Source organism: Spermophilus citellus (genome assembly GCF_964194105.1).
Source record: "Spermophilus citellus genome assembly, chromosome: 1".
NCBI classification, from domain to species: Eukaryota; Metazoa; Chordata; class Mammalia; order Rodentia; family Sciuridae; genus Spermophilus; species Spermophilus citellus.
Genome location: NC_138182.1, coordinates 192,707,349 through 192,724,282, shown reverse-complemented (window position 1 = coordinate 192,724,282; position 16,934 = coordinate 192,707,349). Strand labels below are relative to the sequence as shown.

Sequence of the window (16,934 nt, the reverse complement as noted above, 5' to 3'; positions counted from 1 at the left end):
TTTTTTTAATATTTATTTTTTTAGTTGTAGTTGGATACAATATCTTTTAATGAATTAATTTATTTTTATGTGGTGCTGAGGATTGAACCCAGGGCCTCGCCCATGCTAGGCGAGCATTTTACCACTGAGCCAAAACCCCAGCCCCTAAACAATATCTTTTCAAGAAGTAAATATTTTAGAACTCTATAAAACAAAAACCAGTTATCCATACATAAAGCTTTCTTAAAAAATTGGTGCTAAGGACTGAACCCAGGGCACTGCACATGTTAAGCACACTCTACAGCCCCATACAACATTTAATCACTAGAGGTCCCAAGATTAATTTCATATTGGCTAATCAACAACTACTGTGGTACTATGGTCTGAGTAGCACCTAGTATTCTTCAGTTTATTTTAATGGCGTTGGTTACAATGCTAAAAATAATCTGATTTCCTTATATTGCAAGTCAATTTCTGAGAAACAATCTTCTTACTAGGGATGTAGTTCAGTGGTAGAGTGCTTTCCCAGCATGCACAAGTTCCTGGGTTCAATCCCCAGTACCCAAGATTGTAGAAAAAATTCCTCAGGCAATCTTCAAAATTATTTTTTGTAGCTAAAACCTTGGTCTCTTTACAATATTCTAATCCAGGACTGGCAAACTATAGGCTACTAGCCAAATTCAGTTCAGTCTCACTTTTTTATGGTTAGTAATGTAAGAATGGTTTTTACACTTTTTCCATCTCCAGTACTAGGGATTAACCCAGCCTTACTTTACCACTCAGCTATATCCATAGTTTTTTTCATTTGAGACAGGGTTTCACTAAGTTTCTGAGACTGGCCTTAGTACTTACAATTCTCTTGCCTCGGCTTCCTGAGTTACTGGGATTATTAGGCTGCACCACTGCAATGGAGCACAAGGTGTTTACATTTTTAAATGGTTGTGTGTGCATGGGGAAGGGGATCAAAAGAATATATTATAACATAAAAAATATAAGAAATCAAATTTAGGGACCATAAATAAACTTTTTGGATTTTTTTGGCAGTGCTGGAGATCAAACCCAGGATGGTATGCACACTTAGCAAGTACTCTACCAATGAGCTACAACCCCCACCAGACCTAAAATAAAGTTTTTTTGGAATACAGCCATGCTTATTTGTTTATATATTTTCTCTAGTTGCTACCACAACAGAATTAAGTAGTTGTGACAGACCATATGCCCACAAAACCTAAAACATTGACTGACCCTTTACAAGAAGTTGGTTGACCTCTACTTTAATTAGCCTTACATGTTCCTGGACTTTGGTTAATTTTTACCTAAGCCACTTGAATCATACCATGTCATAAGACACTTGAAACTGATACATCCTCTTCAACTCACATTTCCCTCTTGTGGCAACTTCTTCACCTTGCTGCCATACTAAAGGCCCCATTTCAAGTTTCCAACCCACTTTAACATGTACTCTACACTCTGGTCAACTATTTTAAAGATATTTTATCAAAATCCTTCCCAATGGTGTCTAGTTTATTATCAGCTTTCTTTCCTCCAGTGGAAAAAAGTTACAAGAAGATGTCACACAATGTACCTTGCTAGTTTAGTTCACTACAAACTCATGCCATCAAACTTCAGCTAGTCCTCCAATGGTTCTTGAGTATCTGCTGACTTCTGTTTTTCTATTTGATTTTTTTTTCCCATGCAGGATCTTGAAAAACTACCTCTTTCTTCAAACTACAAACCCTATTCCTATCTCTTCACCCTCTGCAAATGAGGCATTTCATTAAAAAAAAAAAAAATCTTAAATAAGATGCCCAAATCACCTCCTGGTTCAAAAGCATTATGTATCTTCCCTTCAACTGCAGATTAAAAACAACTTTTCCTATTTAGAAATAATCACTGAACCTGTGATTGAGGAAAGAATCATCTTTCCTCCCTTTCTCACTGCCACCACCATGTAGTATTCCACAAATTATCCTACTTCTTTACAATTTTTAATCTTATCCCTATCTAGAGATTGATTCTCAACATACTGTTGATATACACAAATCACCATTTGATAGAAAAGGGGGTCGGAGAGCTATACCACAATCACGCTATGCAATTAGAATTCTCTTTCCTTCATTTTCAATACAAAACTTGTACTTGTCTAAAAAGCATTCCAGCCAGGTGCACTGGCACAGGCCTGCAATACCAGCAACTTGGGAAGCTGAGGCAAGAGGATCACAAGTTACAGTTAACCTCAGCGACTTAGCAAGGCCCTAGCAACTTAGCAAGGCCCTAGCAACTTAGTGAGATGGTCTCAAAATAAAAAGAGCTGGGGATGTGGCTGACTGCATTGGTTAAGCACCCCTGGATTCAATCCCTGTTACAAAAAAAAAAAAAAAAATATCCACACTTCACTGCTTCTATCTTTCTATCTGCTTGTCGGATACTCATCCTCAATCACTAACATCTGTTTTCTTCCATGAAATTCACTACCTACAAAGCACCTTTCTTTAACAATAATCTATATCACTAAATCCAATGAATTTCTTTAATTGGAATTAAATTTTTATGTTTAGATTGACTATAAATCAATAGAAACTATCAGAGTCTAAATATAAAAGAATCTAAGAAAAGTAAAATCACCTGTAACCCTATCAGCCAGATGGCCACTGGAAATATTTTACCATATTTCTTATATACACAAAAATTGGTAATTCATTAAGCCAAGTATTCTACACTTGGATTTTTAAAAAATAACTTTCACGACTATTACTCATATCTTTAAAACAATATCAAATGATTCAGTAATGCTCCATTATATGGATATACCATGATTTGACTATTTCCCAGTTATTGAAGTTTTTAATGTCTCTCAATTTTTTCTCCTGCAAATAAAACTACAATGAGAATTCTAGTAGGCAAATCTTTGTATGCATCTCAGATTTGTGTATATTTCCTTAGGATATACTCCAAGATTTTGAGATTTCTAGATATAAGGTTTAACATCTTTTGTTCTTATTATAAATGTGTTTCCAGGAAAATCTGTAGCAATTTATACTTCCATTGTCTGTGTATGAGACTGCTAATCTCAACTTGCCCTCACCAGCATTAAGTATATTGTTCCCAGGTTACTTTATTCTTTTTTTCAACAGTGAGGCAAAGAAAACCACCACTTTAGACTTATACATAGCCTCACTAGTAAGCAAATAAAATTAAACATACTTTTCCTATTTTATTTGTGCACATTTGCCTCCCACTTTTTTTTTTTTTAACTTTTTAGTTTCACAAAATTCTTAAGGGTAAAAACAATCTGTTTTGACATTCCCAACTTTTATGGCCATCACTGCTTCTTCCTTTAAGAATACAGAGATGGGCTGGGGCTGTAGCTCTGTGGTAGAGCGCTTGCCTCGCATGTGTGAGGCACTGGGTTCAATCCTCAGCACTACATAAAAATAAATAAATAAAAATATTGTGTCCATCTACAACTAAAAAAAAAGAATACAGAGATTACTGAGGTTTCCTCAACCTACTTTTCCTCTCTTAAGTCATTGCTTTGGCAATTCCATTCACTCATAACCAAAGAAGTCCCATCACCAACCAAAGTTTAAGACTCAACTTTTTTATTCATGTTGGTATTGTATCCCAGTTACATAAAAATGACCACTTTTACAATCTCTTATTGGGTTCCTTACCCAAGTTTATAGCTAAAAATTCCCCCCCACTTTTGGTACTGGGAATTAAACCTAGGGGGCACTTGACCACTTAGGTACATCCCCAGCTCTTTATATTTTTTGAAACAGGGTCTCACTAAATTGCTGAGGGTGGCCTTTAACTTGTGATCTTCCTGTCTCAGCCTCCCAAGTTGCTGGGATTACAGCATGTGCCAACATGTCCAGTTTATAGCTAAATCTTTATTGTTTTCACCTTTGTAATTGCTTTTATTCTCCTTCCTTCTCTTGTGCTGGTATTTCAAACCATTATACGTTCTCACCAAATCTAGTGCAAAAAACCTACTAGCTGTCCCCCCCACCCCAGCCCCCGATCTTCCTTACATCTATATTCTATAAGTTTACTACAACAGCCGCCTTCTTAAAAATAGAGATCTGGGTACACCATTCCCTTTGCTTCAAAGTTTTCTATAGAAAACTTTTTTTTCCTTCAGTGGAGAAAATCCAGTTCTTAAGATAGTATTCTAGGCTCCATACAAACCTACCAATATTTCCTTATTTTTTACAATATATCCTCCCACAATGCTCTGAACCCTGCAATTACCAATGCTTCACTAATATCCAACATTTTCCTGTAATCTTTACTCATGCTATCCATTAAGTCTCCCCTATAAACTTTTAACAAAATCCAACCTCAAAAAGACTGTGTCTGAAATCCCCCTCCTCCAAAAAGTCTTCTATAATTATCCTGGCCAGAAATTCTTTCCTCTTCTATAAGATAACATTGGTTATATTCAGTATTATAAACTGCATGCATGTCCAATATAAATTATCAAGTCATTAAAAATTTAATTATGTGTTCGAATTTTTCAAGTAACCAAGTATTGCATATTACATTAAGCAAAAATATGCCAAATTAAAATGACTATTCAACTAAGAAAATTATTATGTATTTTAGATAGAAAAAGTAGGAGGAAAATGGGGAAATGCTGGGGTTTTTTTAAAAAAATTTTTTTTAGTTATCAATGAACTTTATTTTTATTTATTTATATGTAATGCTGAGAAGTGAACCCAGTGCCTCTCACATGCTAGGCAAGCACTCTATCACTGAGCCACAACCCCGGCCCAATGCTGGTTTTTTTTCTCAAGGTCAAGAACCCATCATTCATAAACATATCCTAAAATCAATTTTTAAAAGAATTCTTGCTTTCTTTGGTGTGTCTCTGTGTTGTTTTTTGTCTGTCCATTTAGTTTTTAGCACTGGGGATTGAATCCAGGGACACTCTAAAACTAAACTACATCCTCAGGCCTTATCATTTTTCATTTTGAGACAGGGTCTCTTGAAGTTGCCCAGGATGGGGTAGAACACATGATCTTGCCTCCTGATCCACTGGGATTACAGGTGTGCACCACTGTATCCACTGTATATAACAAAGTAATATACAAATTTAATTCAATAAATTATTATTAATTTTTAGTTATAGATGAACACAATACTTTTTAAAATTTTTTTTTAGTTATACATGGACACAATACCTTTATTTTGTTAATTTAATTTGTTTATATGGTGCTGGGGATCGAACCCAGTGCCTCACACATGCCAGGCAAGCGCTCTACCACTGAGCCACAACCCCAGCCCAGGACACAATACTTTTATTTATTAATTTTTATATGGTGCTAAGAATCAAACCCAGTGCCTCACACATGCTACACAAGGTGGGTGTGGGTGGGTTGGGGGGGGGGGGTCAATCAGCAAAGGGATTTGTTATAGCCAGTGAAATAGGAAAAACAAAAAAAGTAAGATATCCTGAAAACCAAATGTAGAAGGATTATCAAATGAGCAGAATTACATAATTTCATCAAATTTTGATATTCGGTCAAGTAAAATTTTATATGAACATCACTGGTGATTTCAAGAGAAGTTTCAGCAGAATTATGGCTAAAAAGAATGAGAGGAGCCAGACACAGTAGTGCACACCTGTAATCCTAGCAATATGGGAGATTGAGGCAAGAGGATCACAAGTTCAAGGCCAGTCTCAACAATTTAGCAAGGTCCTAAGAAATTAGTGAAACCCTCTCTCAAAATAAATAATAGAGTTAAGTACCCCTGGGTTTAATCCTTGGTACCAAAAATAAATAAATAAATAATAGTAGTATGCTATTTATCTATGATGTATTCTAGACAAAACTGCACTGTGCCTTAGGGCACAGATATAGACAAGCCCTTCCAGAATTTTATTATAAACAGAAACAGTTATCTTGATATAGGCTATATCGGTATGAAAGGCCAAGAGACAGTTTTTTTGTTTTTTTTTTTCCCCCTGAATAGGGGAGAGATTTCAGTATTAAAAACATTGTTTTATACGGATGGATGATTCAGTAAACAGGCAGATACTGATAATCTAGAAAAGGGCAAGGGAACAACTACAAAAAGCACTAACTGAATAGATAAAAAGGGATTAATCTAATAAATACAAATCAGTGGAAGTAACAACAGCAGCTGAACTTCGGGGACAGTTTTCTTTCTTTCTTTCTTTTTGGTACTGGGGATTGAACTTGGGCACTCAACCACTGAGCCACATCTCTAGTCCTATTTTGTATTTTATTTAAAGACAGGGTTCTCGCTGAGTTTCTTAGAGCCTTGCTTTTTGCTGAGGCTGGCTTTGAACTCACGATCCTCTGCCTTAGCCTCCCCCCCAGACTGCTGGGATTACAGGCATGCGTCACTGCACACAGCTCTGGGATAGTTTTCTAGTTAATAATCTAATAGAACATACACATCTCTCTCTCTCTCACATACACACACACACACACACACACACACACACACTCACACACGTTTTTCCTTCTCATTCTTACTGGGAATTGAACCCAGGACATTCTACCAATGAGCTATATCCCAACCCTTGATATTCTTTTTAAGATAGGGTCTTACCAGGGTCTTACCAAGTTACCCAGGCTGGCCTCAAATGTACAATCCTCCTGTGTAATGGGATTACAGGTTTGCATCACCACACTCAGATACTTTTACTTCCTTTTATCTACAAAATAATTCTCTAATGTAGGTATTACCCCAACTTGTTCATAGGAAAGCACAAAGTAGCTCAGAAGCCACGTAACTTGGCCAAAGTAACAAGTTATTAGGCTATTAATTTGTAAAGATCAGGCTGGAATATAGCTCAGTGATAGAGCACTTGCCTTGCATGTGTGAAGCCTTGGGTTCAATTTCTACCACTACCCAAAAGAGGAAAAAAAAAAAAAAAAAGCCTGCATTCTCCCTTGAATGTGTATACCTTATTGTCCTAAATTAATCTGTCTCAATTAAAAATAAAAATTCAAATGTGTTGATTCTAAATTCCTTATTATACTTACTTTCTTGTATGGATTAGACTGGAAACGTGAAGAAAACTTCCTTATCTATTCATTTAGTATCTTATGTTAAACTTACCAAAACTACACTTGGAAATACATCTTAAAAGTCCTGCCTTTGTACATTTTTTTAAATTAATTTTTTTAACATATGACAGCGGAATGTATTACAATTCATATCATACATATAGAGCACAATTTTTCATATCTCTGGCTGTATACAAAGTATATTCACACCAATTCATGTCTTCATACATGTACTTTGGATAAAGATGTCCACCACATTCCACCATCATTTCTAACCCCATGCTTCCTCCATTCCCCTCCCTCTGCTTTTGTACAATAATTAATTTTGTAATAATTAATTGCAATTAATTATTTTACAAAACAACGCTACCACCAACAAATGTGACAGTGACAATATTTTAGTTATTTTAAAAATATGACGCTTGCCTTGCATGCAAAAGGCCCTGGGTTCAATCCTCAGCAACCACACATACACATAAACACACAAAAATAAATTAAATTAAAAAAAAATAAAAACATGTTCATGGGTTTTTTTCTAATTTCTGTGTAAAGATCCCAGAAGTGGGGTTCAGACTGTGCCATCCTAAAATATGCCTCTTTTGTGTAACGATTATATTGAGTGGATTAGTTTGTGAAATTGCAAACACAAAAGTGCTGAAGTTTGAATCCAGAGCCTTACACATGCAAGACCAGCACACTACCATACAGCTACAACACCCACCATACAGTACCCTTTTTTAAGAGAAATTTTCTATACAATGTAAATATCCATTCGTAAGGCTATCTCCTCTGTACCAGGAAGAGAAGGATGAATAAATGACTAGAAATTCTTATCAGTCTGCTTATTGAACGTTACTTTTGTTTAGGGTGCTTTTCCTAGTCATCTCATTATAACTAGGTCTTTCCCATACCCTTCTTTCTTTATCTTAAGGATGCTGGTATTTAAGCTTTCCCTTAGAGATTTACTGTTTCCCCATCTCCCATGTTTATATAAGGTATACATGTTATTAAACATACTCATTTTTCTCATTCATCTGTCTTTTGTTATAGGGGTTCCCCTAACTATTACAAAGAGAAAATTATTTTCCTTTTCTATACCATGTTCCTCAAGAAAACTGAAAACTACAGAAAAACTTTGAAAAATAACAAAATTCAACCACAATACCTCATACTTTATTTCTTTTCAATAAATACATTAAAATACAGGTTTTGTACCTACTTCTTTACTCAATGATGGTTCCCAAACTCTCCTGGAAGAATGTATATTCTGGGAGATTTAAAATCATGACAAATAAGTTTGTCAGCAAACACACTGAACTATAATTTCTGGTATCAAAAGAATATGCAATATAAGCAGAGCTATACATCTAAAATGCCTAACTTTTTTTTTTTTTTTTTTACATTTCTTACCTGGTTATTTTCTTCATCCTCAAATATAAAATCTTGCTGCATAACTTCATTGTCTAAATTAGTGCCAGCCACAGGTTCTGAACAGTCTCTGTTACTACTACTGGCATTAATAATATCATCGGCAATCTCAACCCTATTAATGAAGATTAAAAAAAATCAGATTAGGTTAATGATAAACATAACTGTCTTTAAAAAATAAATAGATATTAATAATGTCCTTTGCATAAAAATCCACATTTTGTCCTATTAACTCAAATCATAAAATCTGCTAATTTATGTATTTTTTCCTTCTTATTGGGATGTTGTCAGAGACTTTGAAAATTTTCAGTCAAATGCCTTCTAAATATGTGTGTGTGTGTGTGTGTGTGTGTGAGAGAGAGAGAGAGAGAGAGAGAGAGAGAGAGAGAGAGAGAAATTTCCCTTCCAATACACACTCCTACATGATACTGACCTATTTGTCCTGATTTAATATATATTTACTATTAGAGACCATAGTGTTCAACACCTTATCCAAGTACAACAGGAATAGCTTCTACTGCAGATTTTCCAACTTATACAATTTAGAATATGCAAAATATTGCAGTTTGGGTTTACAAAGATGATACTGCCACCAATGATGAAACATGAGTCATTTCCCCAGTAGTGAAAATATGAATACTGTCTAAGTAAAGGGCAAGTTCCAAGGATCCCAAGCTAAGCTAAAAACAAATTCCAAGGGATGTGCTATTACATCCTTTAAAACATTTCCTATTTCCAGCTTTTAGATACCACCTTTCCTTTCCTATTCAGCCCAAGTACTCCTTATAGATCCTGGTGTATAAGTTCTAATTATGTCCTCAAAGCACACAAATCAGGGCTATCATCACACAGAACTGCAGTGCGTCCCATGGCACACATGCACTTGTACAATACAGTATTCCTAAAATTCCAACCATGGTTTTCATATTCAATAGCTATTCTAGTTAGCGCTTTTAAAATCAAGTTACCCTACCTGGTATGGTGGCACACATCTGCAGTCCGGCTACTCAGGAGGCTGAGGTAGGAGGATTGCAAGTTTGAGGCTAGTCTGGGCAATTTAGCAAGAGTCTATCTCAAAATTAAGAATGAAAAAGGGGGGGTTGGGGTTGTGGCTCAACGGTAGATCGTTCGCCCAGCATGGGCGGGGGGCTCTGGGTTCAATCTTCAGCACCACATAAAAAATAAAAATAAAATAAAGGTATTATGTCCAACTACAAGTTAAAAAAAAAAAATTTTTAAATATAATAAAAAAGGGGGGCTAAGGTTGTGGCTCAATGGTATAGTGCCTGCCTGGCACGTGTGAGGTACTAGGCTCAATCCTCAATACCATATAAATAAGTAAATAAAATAAAAGTGTTGTGTCCATCTACTACTAAAAAAAATTTTTTTTAAATGAAAAAGGGTTTGGCAGGGGATTAGTAAGGATGGTGTAATGTGATAGATATCATTATCCAAAGTACATGTATTAAGACATGAATTGACGTGAACATACTTTATATACAAACAGAGGTATGAAAAAATTGTTCTATATGTGTAATAAGAATTGTGATGCATTCTGCTGTCATGTATTTAAAAAATAAAACCAATTAAAAAAAAAGAAAAAAAGAAAAAGGGTTTGGAATGTAGCTCCATGGTTCAATCTCTAGTACCACAAAAACAAAGAAGTCACTCCACCCAATTAACAAATTTTACTTTCCTACAATACTCCAAATTTGGGAAAATCTCACACATCTGTCTCCAAAATACAAACAATACATAAAAATATGAAATCATTTCATTGTGGTCTCCGAGCGAAGTACACATATATCCTAAGTGTAGGAATGAGGTGACAGAAAAATAGGTTAAGTCTGTCCTTCATTAAAACGTTAACAATAGGTAAAATGTCAGATAAACAATGAATTTGATATCATATATAATGGGTACTTTTATACAAATTCACCTATTATCAGTTAATCTAAAAAATCATGTGGGGCGGGGAAAGGCTAGTGGCAGAGGATAACAATTTAAACAGCAAAGGATGTTTCTGTCCACCATTACAAAATGACCATATGCATTAGACTAATATTAATCTGCTGTCCCTGTAACTATCTATCTAGATCACAGCATGACCATCTCCTACACAGAGTAGGAGTCCAATTTATTTAAGTTATTCTACATACAACATATACTTAACTTTAAAAAAGTTTATTGCTTCACCCAGTGTTCAAGGAAGAAACAATGGCTATGATGAACTTAGTATGGAAGAGTTACAAGATTTTCAATGTTAGCTAAGTATATACATAATTTACACAAAAGTATTTACAAAGTCACTATTATACTGATTTTCAGAAATACTCAAGCAAAAACTCCATTATTTAAGAAATAAAAGAGTAGTAAGAAAAAAAATTTTATAACTCTCAATTAAAATGTTCCTTACTGGTTATTAGGTCTTTCCTCAACACAATTAATACTTCCTGCTTCATTATTACATATCAGACTTTGCTGCTGTAAATTCTTAAGATCATGATCTATGCTGCTCTGCAGATCAAAAAGGTGCTGTTCCACAGCTGCTCTAATTGTTCTTTCTAAAACACTAAAAAAGAGAATGCATGTTAGTGAGAAGCAGGCATCCTAACTGGGTATATGGCCATATAAACTTAAATATTAAGACCTATCACAAATAAAACAAATTATTATGGCATTTAATAGCTAAAAGTATAAAAAGAATTACGCAAAAGAAAACAATAATAACTTAAATTTTAAAATGAAAAAGATGATGCAATACAATCAAGCATAATGTCACAATTATTCCTAGATTATTGGAACAATAACCCAATAATTCATTCCTCACTATATAGAAAACCATTTTATATAGACCTTCCAAACCTAAGCTGATAAGGCAAAATAATTTACCAACACCCAGCTATAAAAAATGTAGGGTATTACTCATATTTTCTACATAAATTCTACTTTTTAAAGAAAACTTAATGAAAGCTCTATCAACATTTTTCAATTATTCAAAAGGAACAAAAAATCATCTGAAGAAAGCTCATCTTTTATTTTGAATATCAGTGTAAGAATTTCTTCATTTGTTCCTATTACAGTATATAAAATTGTAATTAGTTTACTGCCTACATGTAATTTCTACAGTGAGCACAATAAACTACATGATTCTTATCTCTACAGCTTAGTAATATTTTAAATTCTTAAAAATTTGTCTTCTGTGTTACTTACTCTGCAGAGGCTGGTAAGATGCTGGTGGGAGATATATGGGCACTGAAATCAAAGAAAGAAATAAGCTACAGAAATTTTCAATACTATAAATTTTATTTTTTAATTTGTTGTAATTAGATATACATGAAAAATACTATATTTTTTTCACTACTAAATGACTATACAACGTGCTAAAAACTGTCACATTTGCATTACCTTGATATAGCCAGAACAGCATGCTCACACAGTTTCATGCTTTCAATTACATATCAGGTTGGAAGCATTTTCTGAATCTTGTTGGTAAATGTTTTAAATATTAAAGATAAATCTGAGGGCTGGGTTTGTGACTCAATAGTAAAGCACTTGCCTAGCACCTGTGAGTGTGAGGCCTTGGATTTAGTCCCCAGTACCACCAAAAACAACAAGAAAAAAGAAAAAAAAAAGAATAGAAATTTGAGATAACATATCACTAATAAGACAAATTTTTTTTTTAAGAGAGAGTGAGAGAGGAGAGAGAGTGAGAGAGAATCTTTAATATTTATTTTTTTTTTTTAGTTCTCGGCGGACACAACATCTTTGTTGGTATGTGGCGCTGAGGATCGAACCCGGGCCGCACGCATGCCAGGCGCTACTGCTTGAGCCACATCCCCAGCCCCAAGACAGAAATTTTTAAAGTATTTATTGAATATTTAATTTGAATATTTATTTAATTTGAGCCAGAGCTTGACATGCATTTATCTCATTTAATAGCTCTCAATAGCTAGAAGTTATAATTATTTCTCCCTTTCCATAAAACTGAAGCTCAAAGATGTTAATTACCTGGCCCAAATTCACACAGTACCAGATTGGGGGCCCCAAAATACCTGCTATTAACAAAAATGCTCTTTTGCCCTCAAAAACTAAATCAGTGATTAAAAACAACAAAAGTAGAAAACAGCACAGCATGAATAAATATTTCTAGCAGAGTAATTTTCTAAAGAAACTATTTTTCAGGGGCTGAAGTTGTGGCTCAGTGGTAAAGTGCCTGCCTCATACATGTGAGGCACTAGGTTTGATCCTCAGCACCACATAAATTAACAAAATAAAGGTATTGTGTCCACCTACAATTAAAAAAATATTTTTTAAAAACTATTTTCCACACAAAAAGACCTTTAATATTTAGTGGAAGGAGGATAGGATATGCAACTACCTCATCTGGTACTCACTCAAAGAAACATTGATCTATTCCAAGGCTGAAGGAAAAATCAGTTGTATTGGATTCAAGGAAATAGGAGTAACATTAGCAGTTCATAAATACAGGTGACTTTTTTTTTTTAAATCATGTGAGGTAAGGTCTATTTAAATGACACTGTATATCTAAGCACATCGGACATCTGAGCCACCACTTAGTCATTTCGAGGACTGATCCTTGCACCACACACCCTATTGACCTATATACCACATCTATAGCTACCTTGTCATTGTTTTATGCAAGTTTAAATTGGTTCTACGAAGATCCTCTAAAAAATAATAATAATAATAATACAATCTATTAACCATTATAAAAGAACAGTCAATCATCAAGCTAATATTCCCATGATTCACTGAGATTCACATTTATCATTCACCCCAAAATCTCCAGGTCTCCCTTGGAAAAGTATATCATTAGCAAACTGCAAAAGTGCTTCAACAGACAACATAGTTAAGCTATCTTCGTTTGATACACATAACATCCTACTTTGCTTAATAACATATTTTAAAGAAGTCCTTTAGAACTTCATTTCTGAAATCAGAAAAGGCTGGGGAGAAAAACCATATACATGTGCATTAAAAAAAAGTATAGCCAACAGTCTATTTCTAGTAGCAAGCTAAAAGTTTAAATAGTGACTTCTGTAGAAAATAAAAGATAAATGAGGCTTTTATAAAAGAGTATTAATGCCAACTAGGATATTTTTTTGATATTTTGCGCAATTATCTAAGGCTTATATTTTAAATTTTAGTTATGAGTTGCTATTTTGATTAATACAAGTTAAATCACTGATTTTCCTCATTAATATCTGCAGTCTCTATTAAATTTAGAGAGATACTCATTTTAGCTTTAAAAATTACCTGACAATGTAGTATATATTGAATGGTGTGAGAAAAGTTTATAAGAGAGTCATTCACCAGAAATCACACTATGAGAAGGAAATGGTACACCAGAGAGTGGGAAAAAGATGTCTGACATACATAATTAAAAAAAAACAGGGCTGGGGATGTGGCTCAAGCGGTAACGCTCTCGCCTGCCATGCGCAGGGCGCTGGGTTCGATCCTCAGCACCACATAAAAATAAAGATGTTGTGTCCACCAAAAACTGAAAAAAATAAATATTAAAAAATTCTCTCTCTCTCTCTCTAAAAAAAAAAAATCCAAATCAATAAGAAAAAGACAACCCAATAGAAAATTAGGCAACAAATCTGAACAGGCATTTCATAAAAGGAGAAATAAATCAATACATGTATAAAATGCGGGAGACACCCTTCATAAAATGACAATGAAATACTACTACATATATACCACATTAGTTCAAACAAAGTGTTGCAAAGACATGGAGCAATGGAAATTCTTACACTGCTAGTACTGAAATGAGCACTTTGAAAAATAATCTAGCAATATATACTGAAACCAAACACTGGTATTTATCTTTACATGGATACCAAAAGATATATACAAAATATCACAGCAATATCATTCATAATGGTCAAAGTAAAAACACATTATACAAAATTGTATTATAATATTAGTCAATAATTAAAAAGTGAAAACAATCCAATTGCTCACTAATGGTAAAATGGGTAATTGTGATGTATAACAGAATGACTTAGGATGAAAATGACTTCCTCACCTAACTGGGAAGGAAGGAAGGTCAGAATTTTGAGCTACTGTGCTACTATTAGTGTTTATTTCTAAATGTGGGTGGTGGTTACATGAATATTTGCTTTTTTGCTAACTTATTTGCTATATGTTTTATAGCAATTTTTATATGTAGGATTTATTTTCCAATTTAAAAGGGAAAAGAAAAATAAAGTAGACACCAGTGTCTTCCCCTCACACTTCAAAGGTACGGACCCAAAACCTACATATTTAACAAGTATCAATGATGATTTTATTCATACAGTAAGTTTGAACACTGGCCTAGATCTATATCCGGTCTTCAGTTATTCAAATAAACTACAGAAGTTCTGATGACTTTAAATAGGATGCACATGCAGGGTATTTCATCTTTTCGCTTCCTACCCCTTTTGTTACTGAAAAAAGACAAGTATATATAAAAGCAGTAATGAGAGAGCTAGATTATTGGCAGAAGAGTAACAATTCATTAGCCCTGAAGAGTATGCTGGGACAACCAAATAAACAGCTCCCTTCTAATAAGGGCCACTTCGTTTAAAAAAAAAAAAAAAAGGAAAAAATTATTTGAGTGTCAATAAGGACCCCTCCCCAAATCCACAGTACAATGAAACAATCCTTTAAGAATCAGATTGCCACCTGCAAGACTACACACAAAACTGATTGTACAAGTTTGTTCTCTGAATTTCTGAAAGGCAAAGGACTGATTTAGTTTTCAGATTTTATAAAATTTTGCCAGGCATAGTGGCACATGCCAGTAATACCAGTGACACAAAAGGCTGAGGCAGGAGGACTGCAACTTAGGGCCTCAGCAACTTCTGCGGTACTATTAGTGGCTTTTTTTTTCCCCTAGATGTGGGTGGTGGTTACATGAATATTTGTTTTTTACTAACTTATTTGCTATATGTTTTATATCAACTTCTGCTGAGGCCCTAAGCAACTTTGCAAGACCCTGTCTCAAAAAAAAGTGGGCTAGGGATATAGCTCAGTTGGTAGCATACACAAGGCCCTGGGTTCAATCCCCAGCACCACAAAAAATAAGTCTGAGGATGTGGTTCAGTGGTTAAGCGCTCCTAGGTTCAATTCCCAGTACCAAAATAAACAACAACAACAACAACAAAACAGATTTCACAGAATTTAACTGTTCTTTATTTTCAAATTTTAGCCATATTCTGTGAATAAAAGCCCTCATGCACAACCAGGGCTCAACAAATATATGAATGTAAAAGCACTTATGATATAGCTATGTATCTGCAGCTAAACAACATAGTTGTAACAAGGACGTGAATTCTAATTAATAAAGATACACACACACACACAAAAATCCAAGACCATGCTGACTAGTACCTATGCCATAAAAAGTACCTTAAAATGTTGTGTTTATAAACCCACACACAAGGAAGACCAATCTGAAAAATCAAACATTAAATGACAAAGAACATAAAGTCTTCAGTCAAGTATCATGTTAAGGACTACAGTCATTCCTTGACCTTTTCTCTCTTTGCTGTTAATTCTAATTTTAAATTTGCCTATAATCACATCATTTCTTTTTTTTTAATGTCAATTTTTTTTTAAGGATTATAAAATACAAACCAGGACGGTATTGCAAGTAAAAGCAGAGCAAATTAGAAACCTAGTGCTAAACTTTTAAGGATATGAAGTCAAATGATGCTGTCATATACATCACATCATATTCTTTAAAGCAGAAAATCTATTGTACAATAATTTAATTCTAATTATTAATTTTATAATTCAAATGCAAAGATCATAATTTTAGTTTCCCAATTCCAAATATTTAATGCTACAAACAATATTTGAATAAATTCTAGCTCAACCTCAATCAACTTTGAAAAGGATCACTATACCTGTACATAGAGCCTTACAAGCAAGTCATTCTGAATATCCTGTAACTCCCAACAAAAATATCAGCAAAAACATTCACTTTAAATATAATTAAGGATGGTAATGGGCTTTCAAAAACTTCTGAGCAATAATCATTGCTGAGTTCTCCAAAAGAGAGGAACATTATATTCTGCAGTCTACGCAGTAAGGAGATGGCAACATGAGGTCACCACTGACAAGGAGGTACCCAGTTGACTGTACACAAATTTTATCCTAATTAGTTTGCAATTTTTCAGGAGGCAGGAAAAATTCTGAATCTGGCTAGGACTCCTACAAAAATATTTATGCCTGCTTATGTCACTGGGGGCATGCCTTTCATAGGGATTGTGGGGACTTGGTCTGTTCCCTCTTTTTTGCTTCCTGACTCATGAGATGAGCAATTTGTTTAGCATGTGCTCCCACCATTATGTGCTACCTTGTCAGAAGGCCAAATTGATGGGGCCAGTCTGGAACCTCCCAAACCATGAACTGAAATAAATCTTTTATTTTTATAAGTTATTTATCATGAGTTTTTCATTATAA

General features: G+C 34.4%; 1 protein-coding gene across 1 annotated transcript in view; it reads right to left on the bottom strand.

Annotated features, from left to right (window-relative positions):
* The window catches only part of FAM13B (family with sequence similarity 13 member B), an 80,078-nt gene that overhangs the window by 29,539 nt on the left and 33,605 nt on the right, over positions 1-16,934 (bottom strand). The window contains exons 8-10 of the mRNA XM_081284845.1: positions 11,667-11,708; positions 10,870-11,025; positions 8,436-8,568 (exon numbers count right to left, since the gene is read on the bottom strand). Of these exons, the coding sequence (XP_081140971.1) occupies positions 8,436-8,568; positions 10,870-11,025; positions 11,667-11,708 (331 nt within the window). The remainder of the gene's footprint in view (positions 1-8,435; positions 8,569-10,869; positions 11,026-11,666; positions 11,709-16,934) is intronic.